Source organism: Gorilla gorilla, chromosome 3 (assembly GCF_029281585.2).
Source record: "Gorilla gorilla gorilla isolate KB3781 chromosome 3, NHGRI_mGorGor1-v2.1_pri, whole genome shotgun sequence".
NCBI lineage: Eukaryota > Metazoa > Chordata > Mammalia > Primates > Hominidae > Gorilla > Gorilla gorilla.
Window position 1 is genome coordinate 205,013,485 of NC_073227.2, and position 14,639 is coordinate 205,028,123.

The 14,639-nt window shown below is 42.1% G+C and overlaps 1 protein-coding gene across 7 annotated transcripts in view; it reads left to right on the plus strand.

Moving 5' to 3' along the window:
• Nucleotides 1–14,639, plus strand: part of STOX2 (storkhead box 2) — a 225,007-nt gene that overhangs the window by 194,421 nt on the left and 15,947 nt on the right. For all 7 annotated transcript variants that reach the window (XM_055384869.2, XM_055384870.2, XM_055384868.2 and 4 more), the window contains one exon: nucleotides 8,633–8,785. In XM_055384869.2, coding sequence (XP_055240844.2) covers nucleotides 8,633–8,785 — 153 coding nt within the window. The remainder of the gene's footprint in view (nucleotides 1–8,632; nucleotides 8,786–14,639) is intronic.

Below are 14,639 nucleotides of genomic sequence, written 5' to 3' on the forward strand. Positions count from 1 at the left end.
TGGCTTTCACTTCATTCTGGTTGAAGGACTGGAGCACAAGTGGCAGCTGGTGTTGGAAAACATCTTGTAAGGTAGCAGGGCCTTGCCTCTTCTTGTTTATGTACGTAGGACCTTTTGATTCTACAAGCATTTGAGGACCTGCCGTGTAAAAGCATTCGGCTAGGTTTTATTCCATGTGCCTAACACACACCACCCTGGACATAGCTGATGGGTTATAGTGTGGAGCCTTAGCAAAGGCGTTAATTACGAAATTAACCTGATTGGTCCCAGGGCTCATACTCCATCCTACCTTTTCTGCTATGCATCTATTGCAAATAGCTAAATGGTCCAACAGAAGTGTTAGTTGTTCCTATCAGAGACGTCAGGAATCACCTCTGGCGGTGGGGAAGGTGGCTCTTGGCCAGGGTGCTCTCACCCACCCCTGCCCACGAGGATGGCCCCTTTCTGCCCGATGCTCTACCCTTTCTGCCTTATCTGTCTCTACTTATTCTGTGATAAGCTTTTACCTGTAGTCAAATCTCAGTAACAAGAGCAATAGCTAATGTGACTAACGAAAGGTTGCGGACTGGGAGGATCATGAGCTTCTTCTGTAGACTAATGAGCCAATTAATTCGTTACTTCACATAGTGGCATTAGACAGACTGGTCAGCACAAAGGCCCGGGTGATGTGGGGGACGTTAACTCATTCTTTTGGGTGCCCTTGGCCACCGTGGTTACTCTTGTTTAACTTTATTCCCATTAGAAGTTTCTTAGTAAGTAATAGCTAATGGACACCAGTATTTCAGTATGATTAATGAGTGTCTTCTGTTTACGCTCTCTTTTGATTAAAATGATTTACTCAAATAATAGCTTAGGAATTGGACCTGCTTTAAGATACCCATTAAGTGTTGAAGTAAAGCATTAGGAAACATTTTTAAAGTTGTTATAGAATCTCTAACTATTCTAAAATTCCTTTTTTATGCTGTTTCCTTCAGTTGACTATTGCCATCGGGCTCAGCCTTCAACTTTTGAAATCGGTGGCATTTGAAACAAACCTACAGTAAACTAGTAAAAGTGCCTTTTCATTGCCAGTTTTCTTCTGAATGTCAAATACAAACATTCGAAAGTCAAGAATAGTCATCTGGTTTCAAAGGAAAGCTGCTTAAAACGCAGGAGCATGTGAGGTAATGGGAGCCGTCTGCTCTGCCCCCACGGGATGGGTGCTGTGGTCTTCAAGAGAGCGCATAGGAAAGAAGTATGTGGGTTTTTTTTAGAACAGCTTTTTAAAAAATATTGTAGTAGGCCTTCTGTTAAAAGAGCCAAACAGCATTAATACATAAAATTGGGGTTAATAAATTGAATTAAATTGTAAAAGACAAGATTTGTCTGAGGCGCTGCATCCGAGAAGTTGTTCACTTGACTGTAACCCCAGAAAGCGGGTGATTTCCCCAAGCCCAAGGGCATTTAAGATAAAACTTGGTGAAAGAATCGTTTTCTGAAGAGTGTGTTGAGAGGAATAGAGTTGTGTTGTCCCCATGCCCATAGTGCATTTTATAGACATGTTTGACTATTTTTATGAGGAATCACGGTATCCACTACTTGTGGTAATTTTATTGGCATCCGTAATTTTAACTTGCGTGTTAATTTTGGCAGTACAGAGAACAAAAGGGGCACACATTAGTCCTGAGGAACAAAGCTGAGCAAGACTTTGAATTTAGAAAGAGAAAATGATGAAGCCTTTATTGTAAGGAAAGAAAAAATTATTAGCCAGTATGTGGAGCCATTTCTTTGAAAATTAAAGCCCAACTTTTTCAGATCAGATGAGTGTTAAAATAGTGTCCCCAGCGTGATGGAAACAGAGCTAGACACCCGTACTATACGATGCTTTTATGCCAGAATTCTGCTGCATTAATATAGGATCACAGGATTTAGGAGGCTGAAGGAATCTTTGAAATCATTTCATCCAAACTCTCATTTTACAGATGAGGAAACAGGCACAGAGCGGATAATTGTATTTTGTTTTAAGAGACTGGGTACTTATCAAAATATCTCTTGAATGCTTTTTTTATATTGGGAATTTCTCAATTATAAACTAGTACAGTTTCAGAACCACATTCGTAAGTGGGTTGTTTTGGTACAAGAATTTCATTAATGTCAAAGATAACTCTTCAACCCAGAGAATAGATTACATTAACACTTGCAATGAAAAATAGTACCTTAAAAGGAAAACAGGATAATTCATATGGAATGTTGGTGCTTGAAAAAAAATTATTTAAAGAGAGCTAAGATAGAGGATGGAGGCTGGTACTTTCCAGGCTGTTTACTGTGATGCAGTTTGCCTGGGGAAATTCTGGCTTTCCTTTTCTTACACAGTTGTATGAGGATGGGTGCTTTAAGATGAAATGACATAGTTTTATGTTGGCTTTTGTAGCAGGTATCTTTTGGAAAGCTACGGATGTCACCCAGGAAGGAGCAGGTGTAAGCTGTTGTGAAAGTCATATCCCAGGAGCGGTGCTGGTCTCCTGTGTGCGCACAGGCTGAGAAGTTCCTGGAACCTCAATTAATGACTGCAAAAAGTGAAAATGCCACTTATAAAGGACAGGGCTTTATTTTAGTCCTTTTTTTTTTTTTTTTTGCACAAATAGAACCGAGATAAGAACAGTTTTGGAACTTGAGTGCTTAAAGGTATTTGATGTAAAATAGGCATTCAGATATTTCTTGAAAGGATGAATTATGTGAGAGAGAGTTTTTTTTAAAATAACTCCAACTAAAGTAATGGGCCAAAAGTTGGAAGGGGAAAATAGATAGAGGGATTTAAATAGTGAAAATGGATGCGCTTGATAAAGCTATTTCCTGAGGTAGGAGTGACTAGCTGTAGACAATCCAAGAGCAGGTTGGCGTCTGCAGGACATCTGCCTGTTGTCCATTGTGCGAGTGATTTTAGGAGTCACCAGCTCTTTCTCCAGAGTTGCACAAGAGTGATTTTCTCATACAAGCATATCATGTGATTTGTCTGTATGAAAACATGGGCAGTGCCTCGTCACCGTCAAGAATAAGATCTAAGCCTTCTTGTCAACCAGGATCTGGCCCCTTTTTTCTCTGTATCTCACCACCAGCCTGCCCCAGGGGAGCCTGAACCTGCCGCAGCTCCCCAGGCTCAGCTCCCCAGGCTGCCTGGGCTCAGCATGCTGCACCCCCGTGCTGGCTGGGCTGTTCCGCCTCTCCTGGAGGGGGTCCATCTTCCATGCCCCTCATCATCCACCCGGCTACTCTTTCTCTTCATGCCAGTCAGCTGACAATGACCTCACATGAAAGCAGTGTCCACATTTTCACTCATGCATTTTAAATGTTAAATACTCTTAAAACAGAAGTTTACTTACAATTGTAATATTTTCATGTCTTTTCACATTTTAAGCTCGCTTAAAAATCTATGGAATGCTTCCTCTGTCCAAGGCACTGAGTTTGGTTTTATCTGAAATAGCCTAGATTTGACAAAAGTCCTCTGAGGACTGTACTTAAATGGATGTTTGAAAGAAAATAAAGCTGAACTAAAATCTATCTACTCCTTTTTTAGAACAATAGGACAGAATTATAGCAGTTTAGAAAGAATTTTTTAGCTGACAAAGTGCCAATGTGCTTTAAGATGAGTTGTCGTTATGAATGTGTTCTGAACTAATTCTGACGATGGAAAAATCCATCCTATAAATTATAGACAAGTAAATTATAATCCACATTTCATGCAAAATATGGTAGTTTCTGTAGATTATGTAGATTATCGTGACCAACAATATTTTAGCAGTACTTACATTCTCTTTTTTTCTTCTTTGAATAAATAAATGTGGTCCAGTAGTTGGAAGAATTTTCTAGTAGCATATCTTAAAAATGACTAGTTGGCTCGTTAAGCAGGTTTGTATAAGATCCACAGAAGATTATGGTAAACTTGAATAATGTTTATGTTGTGTTGAGAGATACCTGTGATTCCTTTAATACAGATCTTAAATGCATGTTCTAAACTTCACTTAATATATAATTATTCTTTAAAAAAATTTACTCATTTTTATTAATTTTTAATTTCTTATTGCTATATAATAGTTGTATTATAAAGTTATTTTTCTATAGTAACTGCTATGTTTGGAGGCCTATTTCTCATGCAGTTAATTGGGGGAGTCTTAGAAATTGCATGGGTAAACTTACTTGTTCTCTTTTTGTTTGCTATTACTTAGCAAAAATATTAATAAAATTACAGTCCTTTAAGATGACTAAGAAATTCCTTAGATTATCATGTTAAAAATGGATATTCATTCATTCAGCAAATATTTGTTGGGTAAGCACTGCATCATTCTAGGTGCTGGGAATGTGGCATTCACGTTGCCTTCGTCATGGAGCTTACATTCAAGTGGGTGAGACAGACAGTAAACCAGTGAACCAAACGCACATGCACACATGCAGGGAGAGAAGACAGTAAACTCGGCTGTGATGGAATGGCAGTAGACCAGACAGTCAGGTTAGGGCTTTCTGATGAGGTGCCATTTGAATTGAGACCTAAAGCATGAAAAGCCAGTCTTGAAAGGTCAACCCAAGGAGCATCCCAGGCCAAGGGCACAAAAAATACAAAGGCCCTGAGTTGAGGAAATGCCTGACATGTTCAAAGAACAGAGGAGGTCGTGAGTGGCAAGTAAGGATGGAGGTGGGAGTGGTCCTAGCATAGGGTGGACAGGCTCAGGCCACGTGGGCCCTTGTAGGCCTACCAAGGAGTTCAGCTTCTCTTCTAAGTGCAGTAGGCAGTCCCTGGAGGATTTTATGCAGGGAAGTGGTGTGTTTTTTGTTTTCCTAAGAGGACCTTGGCTGCTCTGTGGAGAGGGGAGTGTTGGAGGCAGGAGGGAAGGCTGAACATCATCAAGTTCTTATGAAGGACCAGGTGAGAGATGATGGCAGTTTAAGGGAGCTCCAGGGATAGAATCCAGGGGACAGACCAGGAAGCATTTGGGAGTAGACAGGATTGCTGATGGGATTGGGGATGGGAAAGGAGTTGAAAGTAATATATCTTAGTGCAGCACAAAAATGAGATGAGGTGGAGATAGTTACTTAGAACATCCAAATTCCATTTTGTTCTACATTCTGAGTTAAAAGTTATTGCCCATATTCATTATTATAGTGAAACTGAGCTTTTCCAAAGTAAATGCCATTCAGACACACTTAAAGCATGCTGCCTCTTGGAGTTGGCTGCAATGAATGAAAAGAAATTAACTGAGAATATGGCAGTGAAACCAAACAAATTGTTTCAGCTAAACCCATAAGGACAAGCATGACCTAAACCAAAGCAGTTAATTTTGCTAATAGTCATTTCTTTTTTACAGAGAGTTCGAGTTTCCTCTTATGACCTATACAAAAATCTGGAAATAGTCCGGCCTGCATTTTGGGGATCATATTTAATATTTTTGTATCTTTCATCTTCTGAGATGTTCTTAGTTATATAATAGGCACATGTTGGAAGGTATTAACCTCTCAAGTGATACCCAAGTCCAGAGGTTCTGGAACCTGCATTGATCCTGTCCCTCTTTGCCAGCTGATCCCATCTTCCTTTTCATCTGACTTTAAAAAAATCATCCCAGGTGACTTTCAGGTCCATATGGCTAACTTAGCACCTCTGTAAGAAAGCCGGCCTCAGTGCCCCTGTCCTATCCAGTGGAGGTGGAGTGAGAGAGAAGGAACTACAGGCCGGTGTCTCAGACTGTCTGTGCCTGAGCTGTAGGGCCTGCTGTACGGAGGGCAGAGTCAAACAGGTGAACTTCCCAACTCCCACCTCTGCTGCAGCTTGCATCAGCACTCAGCCAATCCTTACACATTTCTTATGTGTTTATTGATTTAGAGACGGGGTCTCATTCTGTTGCCCAGGCTGGAGTGCAGTGGCGCAATCTCGGCTCACCGTAGCCTTGACCTCCCAGGCTTAAGCGATCTTCCCAGCTCAGCCTCCCAAGCAGCTGAGACCACAGGCGCGTGCCACCATGCCTGGCTAATTTTTGTATTTTTTGTAGAGATGGGGTCTCATCATGTTGCCCAGGCTGGTCTCAAACTCCTGGGCTAAAACAATCTGCCTGCCTTGATCTCTAGAAGTGTTGGGATTATAGGTGTGAGCCACCATGCCCAACCCACATTAGGTTTTAGAGTAAGACTTCATTTGGGCTGGGCATGGTGGCTCACAGCTGTAATCCCAGCGCTTTAAGAGGTGGCCAGACTGTAGTCCTAGCTATTTGGAAGGCTGAGGTAGGAGGATCTCTTGAGTTCAAGGTTGCAGTGAGCTATGATTGTGCCATTTCACTCCAGCCTGAGCCACAGAGCTAGACCCTGTCTCAAAAAAGCAAACAAACAAACAAACAAAAACAAATGAACAAACAAAAAAACCCAGCTTTTTTTGCAGGGAAAAACAGGATATGACAAATCTTTTCTTTAAGATTTAAATACATTGTTCTAGGCCGTTGGAAACTTACCCACTGAGGTGGTCCCAGCCCACGTCATTCTATCATTCTGTCATTTTTGAGTTACCAATATGAACTGAGCTTCACCAGCCAATGAATGAAACTCACATCCCCCAAAATGGCCCCAAGTTCACACTCAGTCTCGCCTGCTACTGCCCCACAAAATATTACAAGAATTTTTCTGAGGGTGTCTCTTTATGATGCCTATGACCCATAGGCCCCAGAAATTTGTGGCTTCTAAGCTAGGTCAGTTCCTGGCTTCTGCTGATTTTTCTCCCTTCCTCCTTTTCTGGATGTGGGTACTCCTGTCTCCCTCTGGCCACTGGGACAACGTCTTATCCTCCTCATATCCATCTTGCAGAGAGTGGAGCTGCAGGAGAGCTGACGGGAGCCCCATGTGGTCCAGGGAAAGGGGGACGTTGAACTGAGCTGGGTTTGGGAAGGGGGTGAGGCCTGGGCCTTGGGCACTGGAGTCCTGCTGCTTCGTCCGAGGCACCTGTTGGACTCTCCCCATACGTGCTGATCTTTGTCCCAGGCCCTGCTGCCTGATTTCATCGAGCAAACCATTTCTCTTCTAGCCCATCAAAGCAGCAAGTTTTTCCCCATAGGGACTCTGCACTCCTCCTGCAAACTAGGAACTGTGGCTGGGCATGGCTTTAAGTGCCTGACAGTGAGGAGGTTGGTCCACCTCAGAGCAGCCAGACACCTTGTCGGGGAGGGTGTTGCTTAATGCCACAGGCCGACCTGAGTCTCGGTTTTGGTCAACCATGGTAGCTTATTACAAGCATGCTTCAGAAACAAAAAAGGCTAGATTATGTAAGTACATTTAGGAAATCAGATTAGAAACTTAACAGACCCTGTGAGCCCTTCTGTGTTCTACTGTGTTGATAGTTTCCGTCCTCCTTGTGTAGGACATCTTTTCAAATGCAACCTTGGAGAACCCCAGGTATAAAACAGGTGGCACCCAGGTGTCAGGAGCGAACTTTCCTGCCCCCCCAGCCTCTGCTTCTACTGGGGGCACCTCCATCCCAGAAATATTCCAAGAAATTCTAGGGATCCTTGGAGCATCACTTGAAAATCACTGACTGCACTGTGGTATAAAGACTTGAGAAATGAAGACAGATATTTGCATTGTAGGTTGACATCTCAGGAGTCACCGTCCATCACCCCTCCGATGCAGGGTCTTCAGCCTCTCCTGCCTCCACTGGCCCTTTTAGTGTGCAGGAGGCCACAATCTCTGAGGGAATTGTAATCTGCCTTCTCCCACTCCTCCAGCCATCATCCCCACGGCCACCACAGTCATCTTTCTGAAATCCACACCTGCCTTTAGCCTTCCATGGCTCACCACCCCTCATAGAATGCAGAGCTTGGACACTCAGCTCTTTGTTCATGGTCGTCCCTACCTACCTGTCCCCCTTCGCTTCTGTGCCCCAGAAAACATCTGCTTATAGGTCCCAGCCCCGCAGGGACACACCTACTCTTGAGCACTGGGTTCAGATTACACTTCCTTGGTGGAACCTTGGAAATTCCTGCTTCTGAGCCCCACCCTCGCCTCCCAGAGGTGTTATCCTTCCTCGACTCTCAGCACCCAGGTGTTATTCTGTTCTCTTGTGCGCCTGCCACGCAGCATTGCGAACTTCGATCTACTTGTCTGTCTTCTCCACTTAAATAGAAACTGAGGGCAGAGATGCCTGGGGAGAGGCGCGCACTGTGTCTCTGCAGCTCCCGTTCCCCCAGCAGACACATAAACGCGTTCAATGTTTGGATGAATGAATCATCAAGTTACACCAATGCAATTTGTGGGGATATGAATGGCAGTTATTAAATAAATCAGCTCCAAGTTAATAAGAACGGAAATAAAAGCCTGTTGTTGCAAGACTTTCAGTACTAGGACTATTTAAATGAGATCTCGGATGTTAAAGGGAAGTTTTATTTGTTGAGGCAGTAGGAGCTTCCACTGCGTGTGGAAGTCTTTCCACCTGAGTGGAATTGGCTGTGGCTTCTGTGTTCAGAGTGGAATTGGCAAGCAGCTGCTATGTTCGGAGCTGACTGTGTTCGTCAGACCAGGGCCGGATGGACGCGTGAAGGCGGGAGGGGTGTGGACGCGTGAAGGTGTGTGTCTGACAGATGACCGGGTCTTTTAATGAACCACTCACTTGAAAATTGTCTTTCTGCAGGTGATGTATCACCCATCAGTATGTCTCCCATCAGTCAGTCTCAGTTTATTCCACTCGGGGAGATCCTCTGCTTGGCCATCTCAGCAATGAACTCGGCAAGAAAGCCTGTCACCCAAGAAGCACTGATGGAGCACCTGACCACGTGCTTCCCAGGTAACGAGGCGGGAACGTAGCACTTTCCAGGTGGCGGTGTGCTGTGGTCACTCTAGGACTCACATGGACTCTTCTTCCCATGTTTAAAGAGAATAGGAAAACGTTCTTCCCCAAAACTGACCCGAAGCTTTCCTTACTTCTGTAATTAAAAATTCAGGCACCTGCATGACATCAAAAAATAACTTAACTGCTTCAGCTGTAATACTTTTTAAATTTGTGCCGAGAGGAAGAAATTAATTCAGAATCCATGAAGAATCTGGCAAGAGTGACCAGGACTCCAGTCAGTCTTTGCAAACTAATCTTTAAATACATGAACGTGAGGGTTCAATGGCTGAAAACTTTAGTCCTAGGGAGTTAAACTACAGAAAGGGTCATGTCAAAAATTAACATATCTTACATATTTGTGTCATGGCTTGATGAGTTTTAAGAAAATAATATTGATAAATTAGGATTTCATTTTAAAAAATAAAATATTTACTTTTCTCTTAAATGTTATAAAAAGGAGGCAACAGCCCAGCTGCTGTGTGAGAGGCATTTGACGTTTTCAGTGCTGGAAGGCATTACGAAGGGTGACAAGCTGCAGAATGCAGGACCCTCTTTCAAGAGAGCCAGTATATTGTCACCCCACCCCCAAATGGAGATCCTGCCAGAGTTGCCAATCTCATGTTTCAAGAGAATCTGGAAATTTGGTCTTATGTGAAATCTCTACATTTCCTTAAATATTGACAATTGTGTGTGTGTATATGTTTTAATGTCTGTGTGCCGGCAACATGCAAGTCAAATGAAATACATTATCGGGCTACCAGTTTGCCAACTTGGTGTGGACTCAGCCTGTTTCTAGGTTGAAATAGAGATTATATTAAAAGGGAACGTTTGCTATATTTTTCATTCAACTTAGAAGAGATCTGAGTAAATATAAGCTGTTAATTGTATCAGTTAGCTTTTGCTACAAAAATGCTGGGTAACAAACAACTACAGAACATCAAAGGCCTATGGCAACAAGCGTTGATTTCATTCATGCCTCTGTGGGTTCCCCAGGAGTCAGCTGAGCCAGGTGGGGCCCAGCAGGGTAGTTCTGCTCCATCTGTACCCATCCGATTTAGAAAACGGGGCAAATGGAGATCTCCTTCACTTGCGGGATGGCAGAGGCACCAGAGCACAAGCCCATGGCATGAAGGCCCTTCAAGCTTTGTTCATGCCAGCCCATTAACACTGCAGTCACCAACACAAACCTGCTAAACTCAAAGTCAAGGTGTGGGGAAGTGCACCCCACACATGGGAAGAGAACGGGAGGACGAATTCTAAGCTAAGGAGAGATCTTATCTACTGTATTGGTCTCCCTGCTTCTCCTTTTGTCCCCGAGAAACGTTTTCTCCCTCTCCTTGTGATATTTCCTCCTTTTTCAATATTCTAATTAATGTGTTTTGATAATATGTGTATGGTTCAAAATCTCTAACATGAACCCACCCTTGCAACATACAAATTATTTTAAGATTTCTAGCGTTTTATTATCTCTGAATATTCTTCACTGTCTGATTGCGTATCTCTTTTTGTTAAGTCCTAGGCAAACGCCTTTCCTTTTAGTAGTGAGAGAAACAGAATCCCAGGTGAGAGCCACCTAAGTGGGGACAGATAGTGTTGGCAAACACAGTGGTCTTGGAGGAAGGACCTGCTTTCTGTCCTATGAGTGCGTAGCCACTTCTGACATTGAACAACCCAGCAGCTTTTTAAATCCTTTTATTTTTATATAGCTTCATGAGAAATCACACGGCTTTTCTGAAATTGGTTACGTACCACCCATTTTTGGGCTCTAAAATAAAGAATGGAAAGAACATAGAGCCAGTGTGTAATAGTAAAATGCTCCTCACTGCCAAGCAGCTGATAACAATATCACTAACTTGGAATGCTTTGTGGATTAATCCATAGGTCATTTGTACTTAAAAGAATAACTGTTTTGCTAGCTTTTATGGGAAGAGAACTTAAATCCCAAGGCCCTGGTTTTCAGACAGACTGAGGAGCTTTTTCTTCTGTGTGACACTGATGACTCATTGGTCAGCCTCAGAAGTTTGCAAGGACACCATACAAACCCAGGTCTAGCGCAGGAGTTTGCTAACCTGCAGGCCTAGTGCGGCCCACCACCTGTTTTTGTAAATAAAGTTTTATTGGAACACAGCCGTGCCCATTTGCTCATGGATGGTCTTTGGCTCCTTATGCGATGGTGGCAGAGTTGAGTAGTAGCAATGGAGGTCATATGGCTAAAAGCCTAAAATATTTACTATGTGGTTCTTTACAGAGAAAGTCTGCTGACCCCTGGGCTAGGATATGGTGGTAACTATTTAAAGTTATGTTCAGCAATAGCTCCAGATTTTAAACTGGTATTTCATAAAAAATGAAAGTTTGTTTCCTGCCTGCCTGCCTTCTTTCCTTTCTTCTTAGCTACCTTTCTCCTTTCCTTCCCTTCCTTCCTTTGATTTTTTTTGTCTGTCTTTTACTATCAGTTAAGCTACAGCAGAAGAAAATATTTTAGAAAATCTAACCCTTTAAATTCTACTTGAAAATTGTATTTTTAATGACAATGCTAAAACTCTGAAGGGATTTAAAGATCATATTTATATTTTTTGTTTTTAAAGGTAAGAATAAAGTATTTAGTTCTTTTATATCTTACTATTCAAAAATAAAGTTTTTGAGCCTAAGTATTATTAAAATATTTGGATCTCATATTTAATGTATATTTTGTAAATCAAAAGTATAGTCTAGAATTTGGCTTCTTTTCTTGTTTTGGGCATCCATATTCTAAAGAAAGTTTTTAGTGAGTAGTCTTCCAGCAAAAATTTCTGGGTCAGGCGCAGTGGCTCACGCCTGTAATCCCAGCTCTTTGGGAGGTCGAGGCGGGCGGATCACAAGGTCAGGAGATCGAGACCATCCTGGCTAACACGGTGAAACCCCGTCTCTACTAAAAATACAAAAAAATTAGCCGGGCATGGTGGCGGGCCCCTGTAGTCCCAGCTACTCGGGAGGCTGAGGCAGGAGAATGGCATGAACCCAGGAGGCGGAGCTTTCAGTGAGCTGAGATCACGCCACTGCACTCCAGCCTGGGCGACAGAGCGAGACTCCGTTTCAAAAACAAAAACAAAAAAAAATTCCGATACATCAAAACTTAAACCTTTTTATCACTTTTCTATAAAAGTGAGAAAAACAAGTTGGCTGAATTTTTGAAAACCAACTCAACAACTTTTATCTATCAATTTCCATTATAGAATCAAGAATATTTTTAAAAGGTTTATAAAGAATAATACTTGCTTCTTGTATTTCTAAATAACTATGCATCCATTCATCCAGAATGATCATTTAAACTGGTGGTCTGGTACCTGTTAAACCGTTACAACTGAATCTTTCTAGGAGGAAGGCTGGTCTTCAGGGACATAGAGCTAGACCCTATAAGGCCAGGTATGGAGCTAAACTTGACTTTAGAGATTCCTGGAGAATGTTAATATTAGGTACACTGTGTTCTGTCTCCCGTTCATCTCCTTATGTTGGCTCTTACTGAATTCTTCTTCAGCCAGCGTTCTTCACAAACAAGAATAATCTAAAGATGCTCATTAAAGCGTTTCACTTGAAAGTGTTTAACATACAGAACAGGTCCATGTGCTCACTGTTCTGACAGTTTGTCAGATTTGCAGGACTAAAGCAATACATAGGGGCTGATTGTGGTGGCTCACACCTGTAATCCCAGCAATTTGGGAGGCCGAGGTGGGCGGATCACTTGAGGCCAGGAGTTTGAGACCAATGTGGCCAACATGACGAAACCCTGTCTCTACTAAAAAATACAAAAATTAGCTGGGCGTGTGGCACGCGCCTGTAATCTGAGCTACTCGGTGGCTGAGGTACAATAATCACTTGAACCCGGGAGGTGGAGGTTTCAGTGAGCCAAGACTGTGCCACTGCACTCCAGCTTGGGTGACAGAGTGAGACGATATCTCAAAAAAAAACAAAAAAACAACAAAGAAAACAATACATAGGTATAAGTAGACCACAGTGTCATGCAGTGTTTTAAAATAGTTATTTTTGCTTTGAAAAATGTAAAGGTGTGGAAGAGATCAGGTTCAGGCCTGTTAGGATGTAAAGTTTATTTTTGTTCTTTAAGCCCTCACAATCTGAACTCATGATGAACTTTCGGAGTCGAATTTGGAAGTAGTGGAATATGCAAACGTTAAACATCCATCACAACCATCACTTTCTCAGGTCAACCCTACAGATTTCTGGCAGAACCCTGAATTTCACAGACAATCAGTCAGTATATTAGGGCTTCATAATACAATGATAATCATAAACATAAGCAACTTTCAGTTAAGTCTGAAAACTCTCAGGTCACAGCATGGAAAATGGCTTGGACAGGGGGCAAAGAATGTTTCTAGTTTGCATTATCAAATTAAACATTATTTGATGGATATACCTGGAAACCCAAGACATAAAAAAATTTAAGCACAAATACTCTATGGAAATAGAAAAATTTTTCTCTATTTTTCTTTTTATTCCTTCATTTGAGAACTACTAGAGAACTTGTTTTTAATGGTAAGTAAAGATGTTTGCATTGTAGTCATAATTCTATACATTAATAGCTTTATGAGTTTCCTAAGATCATCATTTGGAAGGCCTACAGTCAGCAAATTCTATAATAAAATTAAACTTTTGCTTTATAGTAATAGCTATTTTTATGACGTATACATCAGCTTTCGCTTATTAGGAGCCATGGTAAACTGGTCAATCATGAATACTTACAAATGAACCTTATGAGTTTTTGAAAAAGTTTGTCACATTGTTGACTAAAAGTATGCTACCATTTAAGATGTGGTCAGTTTTAAACATGGGCTTGTTATCTTGATTGCTGTGCCAAACAATGACAGTGGGCATCATTCCCGAGACTGCGGTGCAGAGGTGTGCCCTCATCTCAGAAGGTATATTCCGTGTCAGTGGTGTCCCCTGAAGTTATTCAGTGGAAGGTACTTTGGGAGGTAGAGGCGGGAAGATCACTTGAGCCCAGGAGTTCGAGACCAACCTGGGGGGCAACATGGAGAAACCCCATCTCTACGAAAAATATAAAAATTAGTCCCAGCTACTCGAAAAACTGAGGTGGGAGGATCACCTGAGCCTGGGGAAGTTGAGGCTGCAGTGAGCTGAGATCTTGTCACTGCACTCCAGCCTGCGCAAGGGTGAGACCCTGTCTCAAAAAAAAAAAAAAAGGAAAAAAGAAAAAATTCATTTCTATTTTGTACAGAAAGTATTATAAAATTAAAAAACAAATTTTGTTATTATTGGTCTTAAAATCATTCGTATAAAAACTAATGCTCGCTTGCCAGAAGTAAAGTATTAGACTAAAAGGAAACCATGCGACACAAAAATTAAATAATTATATTGATACATTATCTATGAACAATGCTACCTTTTCCGCCTTGGTCACTAAAGATACCTTCTGAAGATGGTAACACAAATGGGTGTGTATGTTACCACGCATTCACGGGTTTTCTCCCCTTGAGAATTCCAGGCCATTTCTAATACCTTTATTTCCTACTTTGGAAGGACTTGGGGAGTTGAAGCATCTCAGCTGACCCAGGTGTTCTAGGTTGGTGCACATTGTTGTTTGAAGGCAATCTGGTTTTCCGTGGGTCCCGACCCAGAGTGGAGACTAACTCCCAGCTAATGTTTATTGAGCACTCTCTGTGTGCCTGGCACTGCTCCACACACGAAACTCCTTTCACCTCAGCCCTGTGGCTACAGGTACCGTTGTTATCTACCTTTTGATGACAGTGAATGGAGGCTCAGAGAGGCTGAGCTGCCTAAGGTGGTGCCAGCTGTC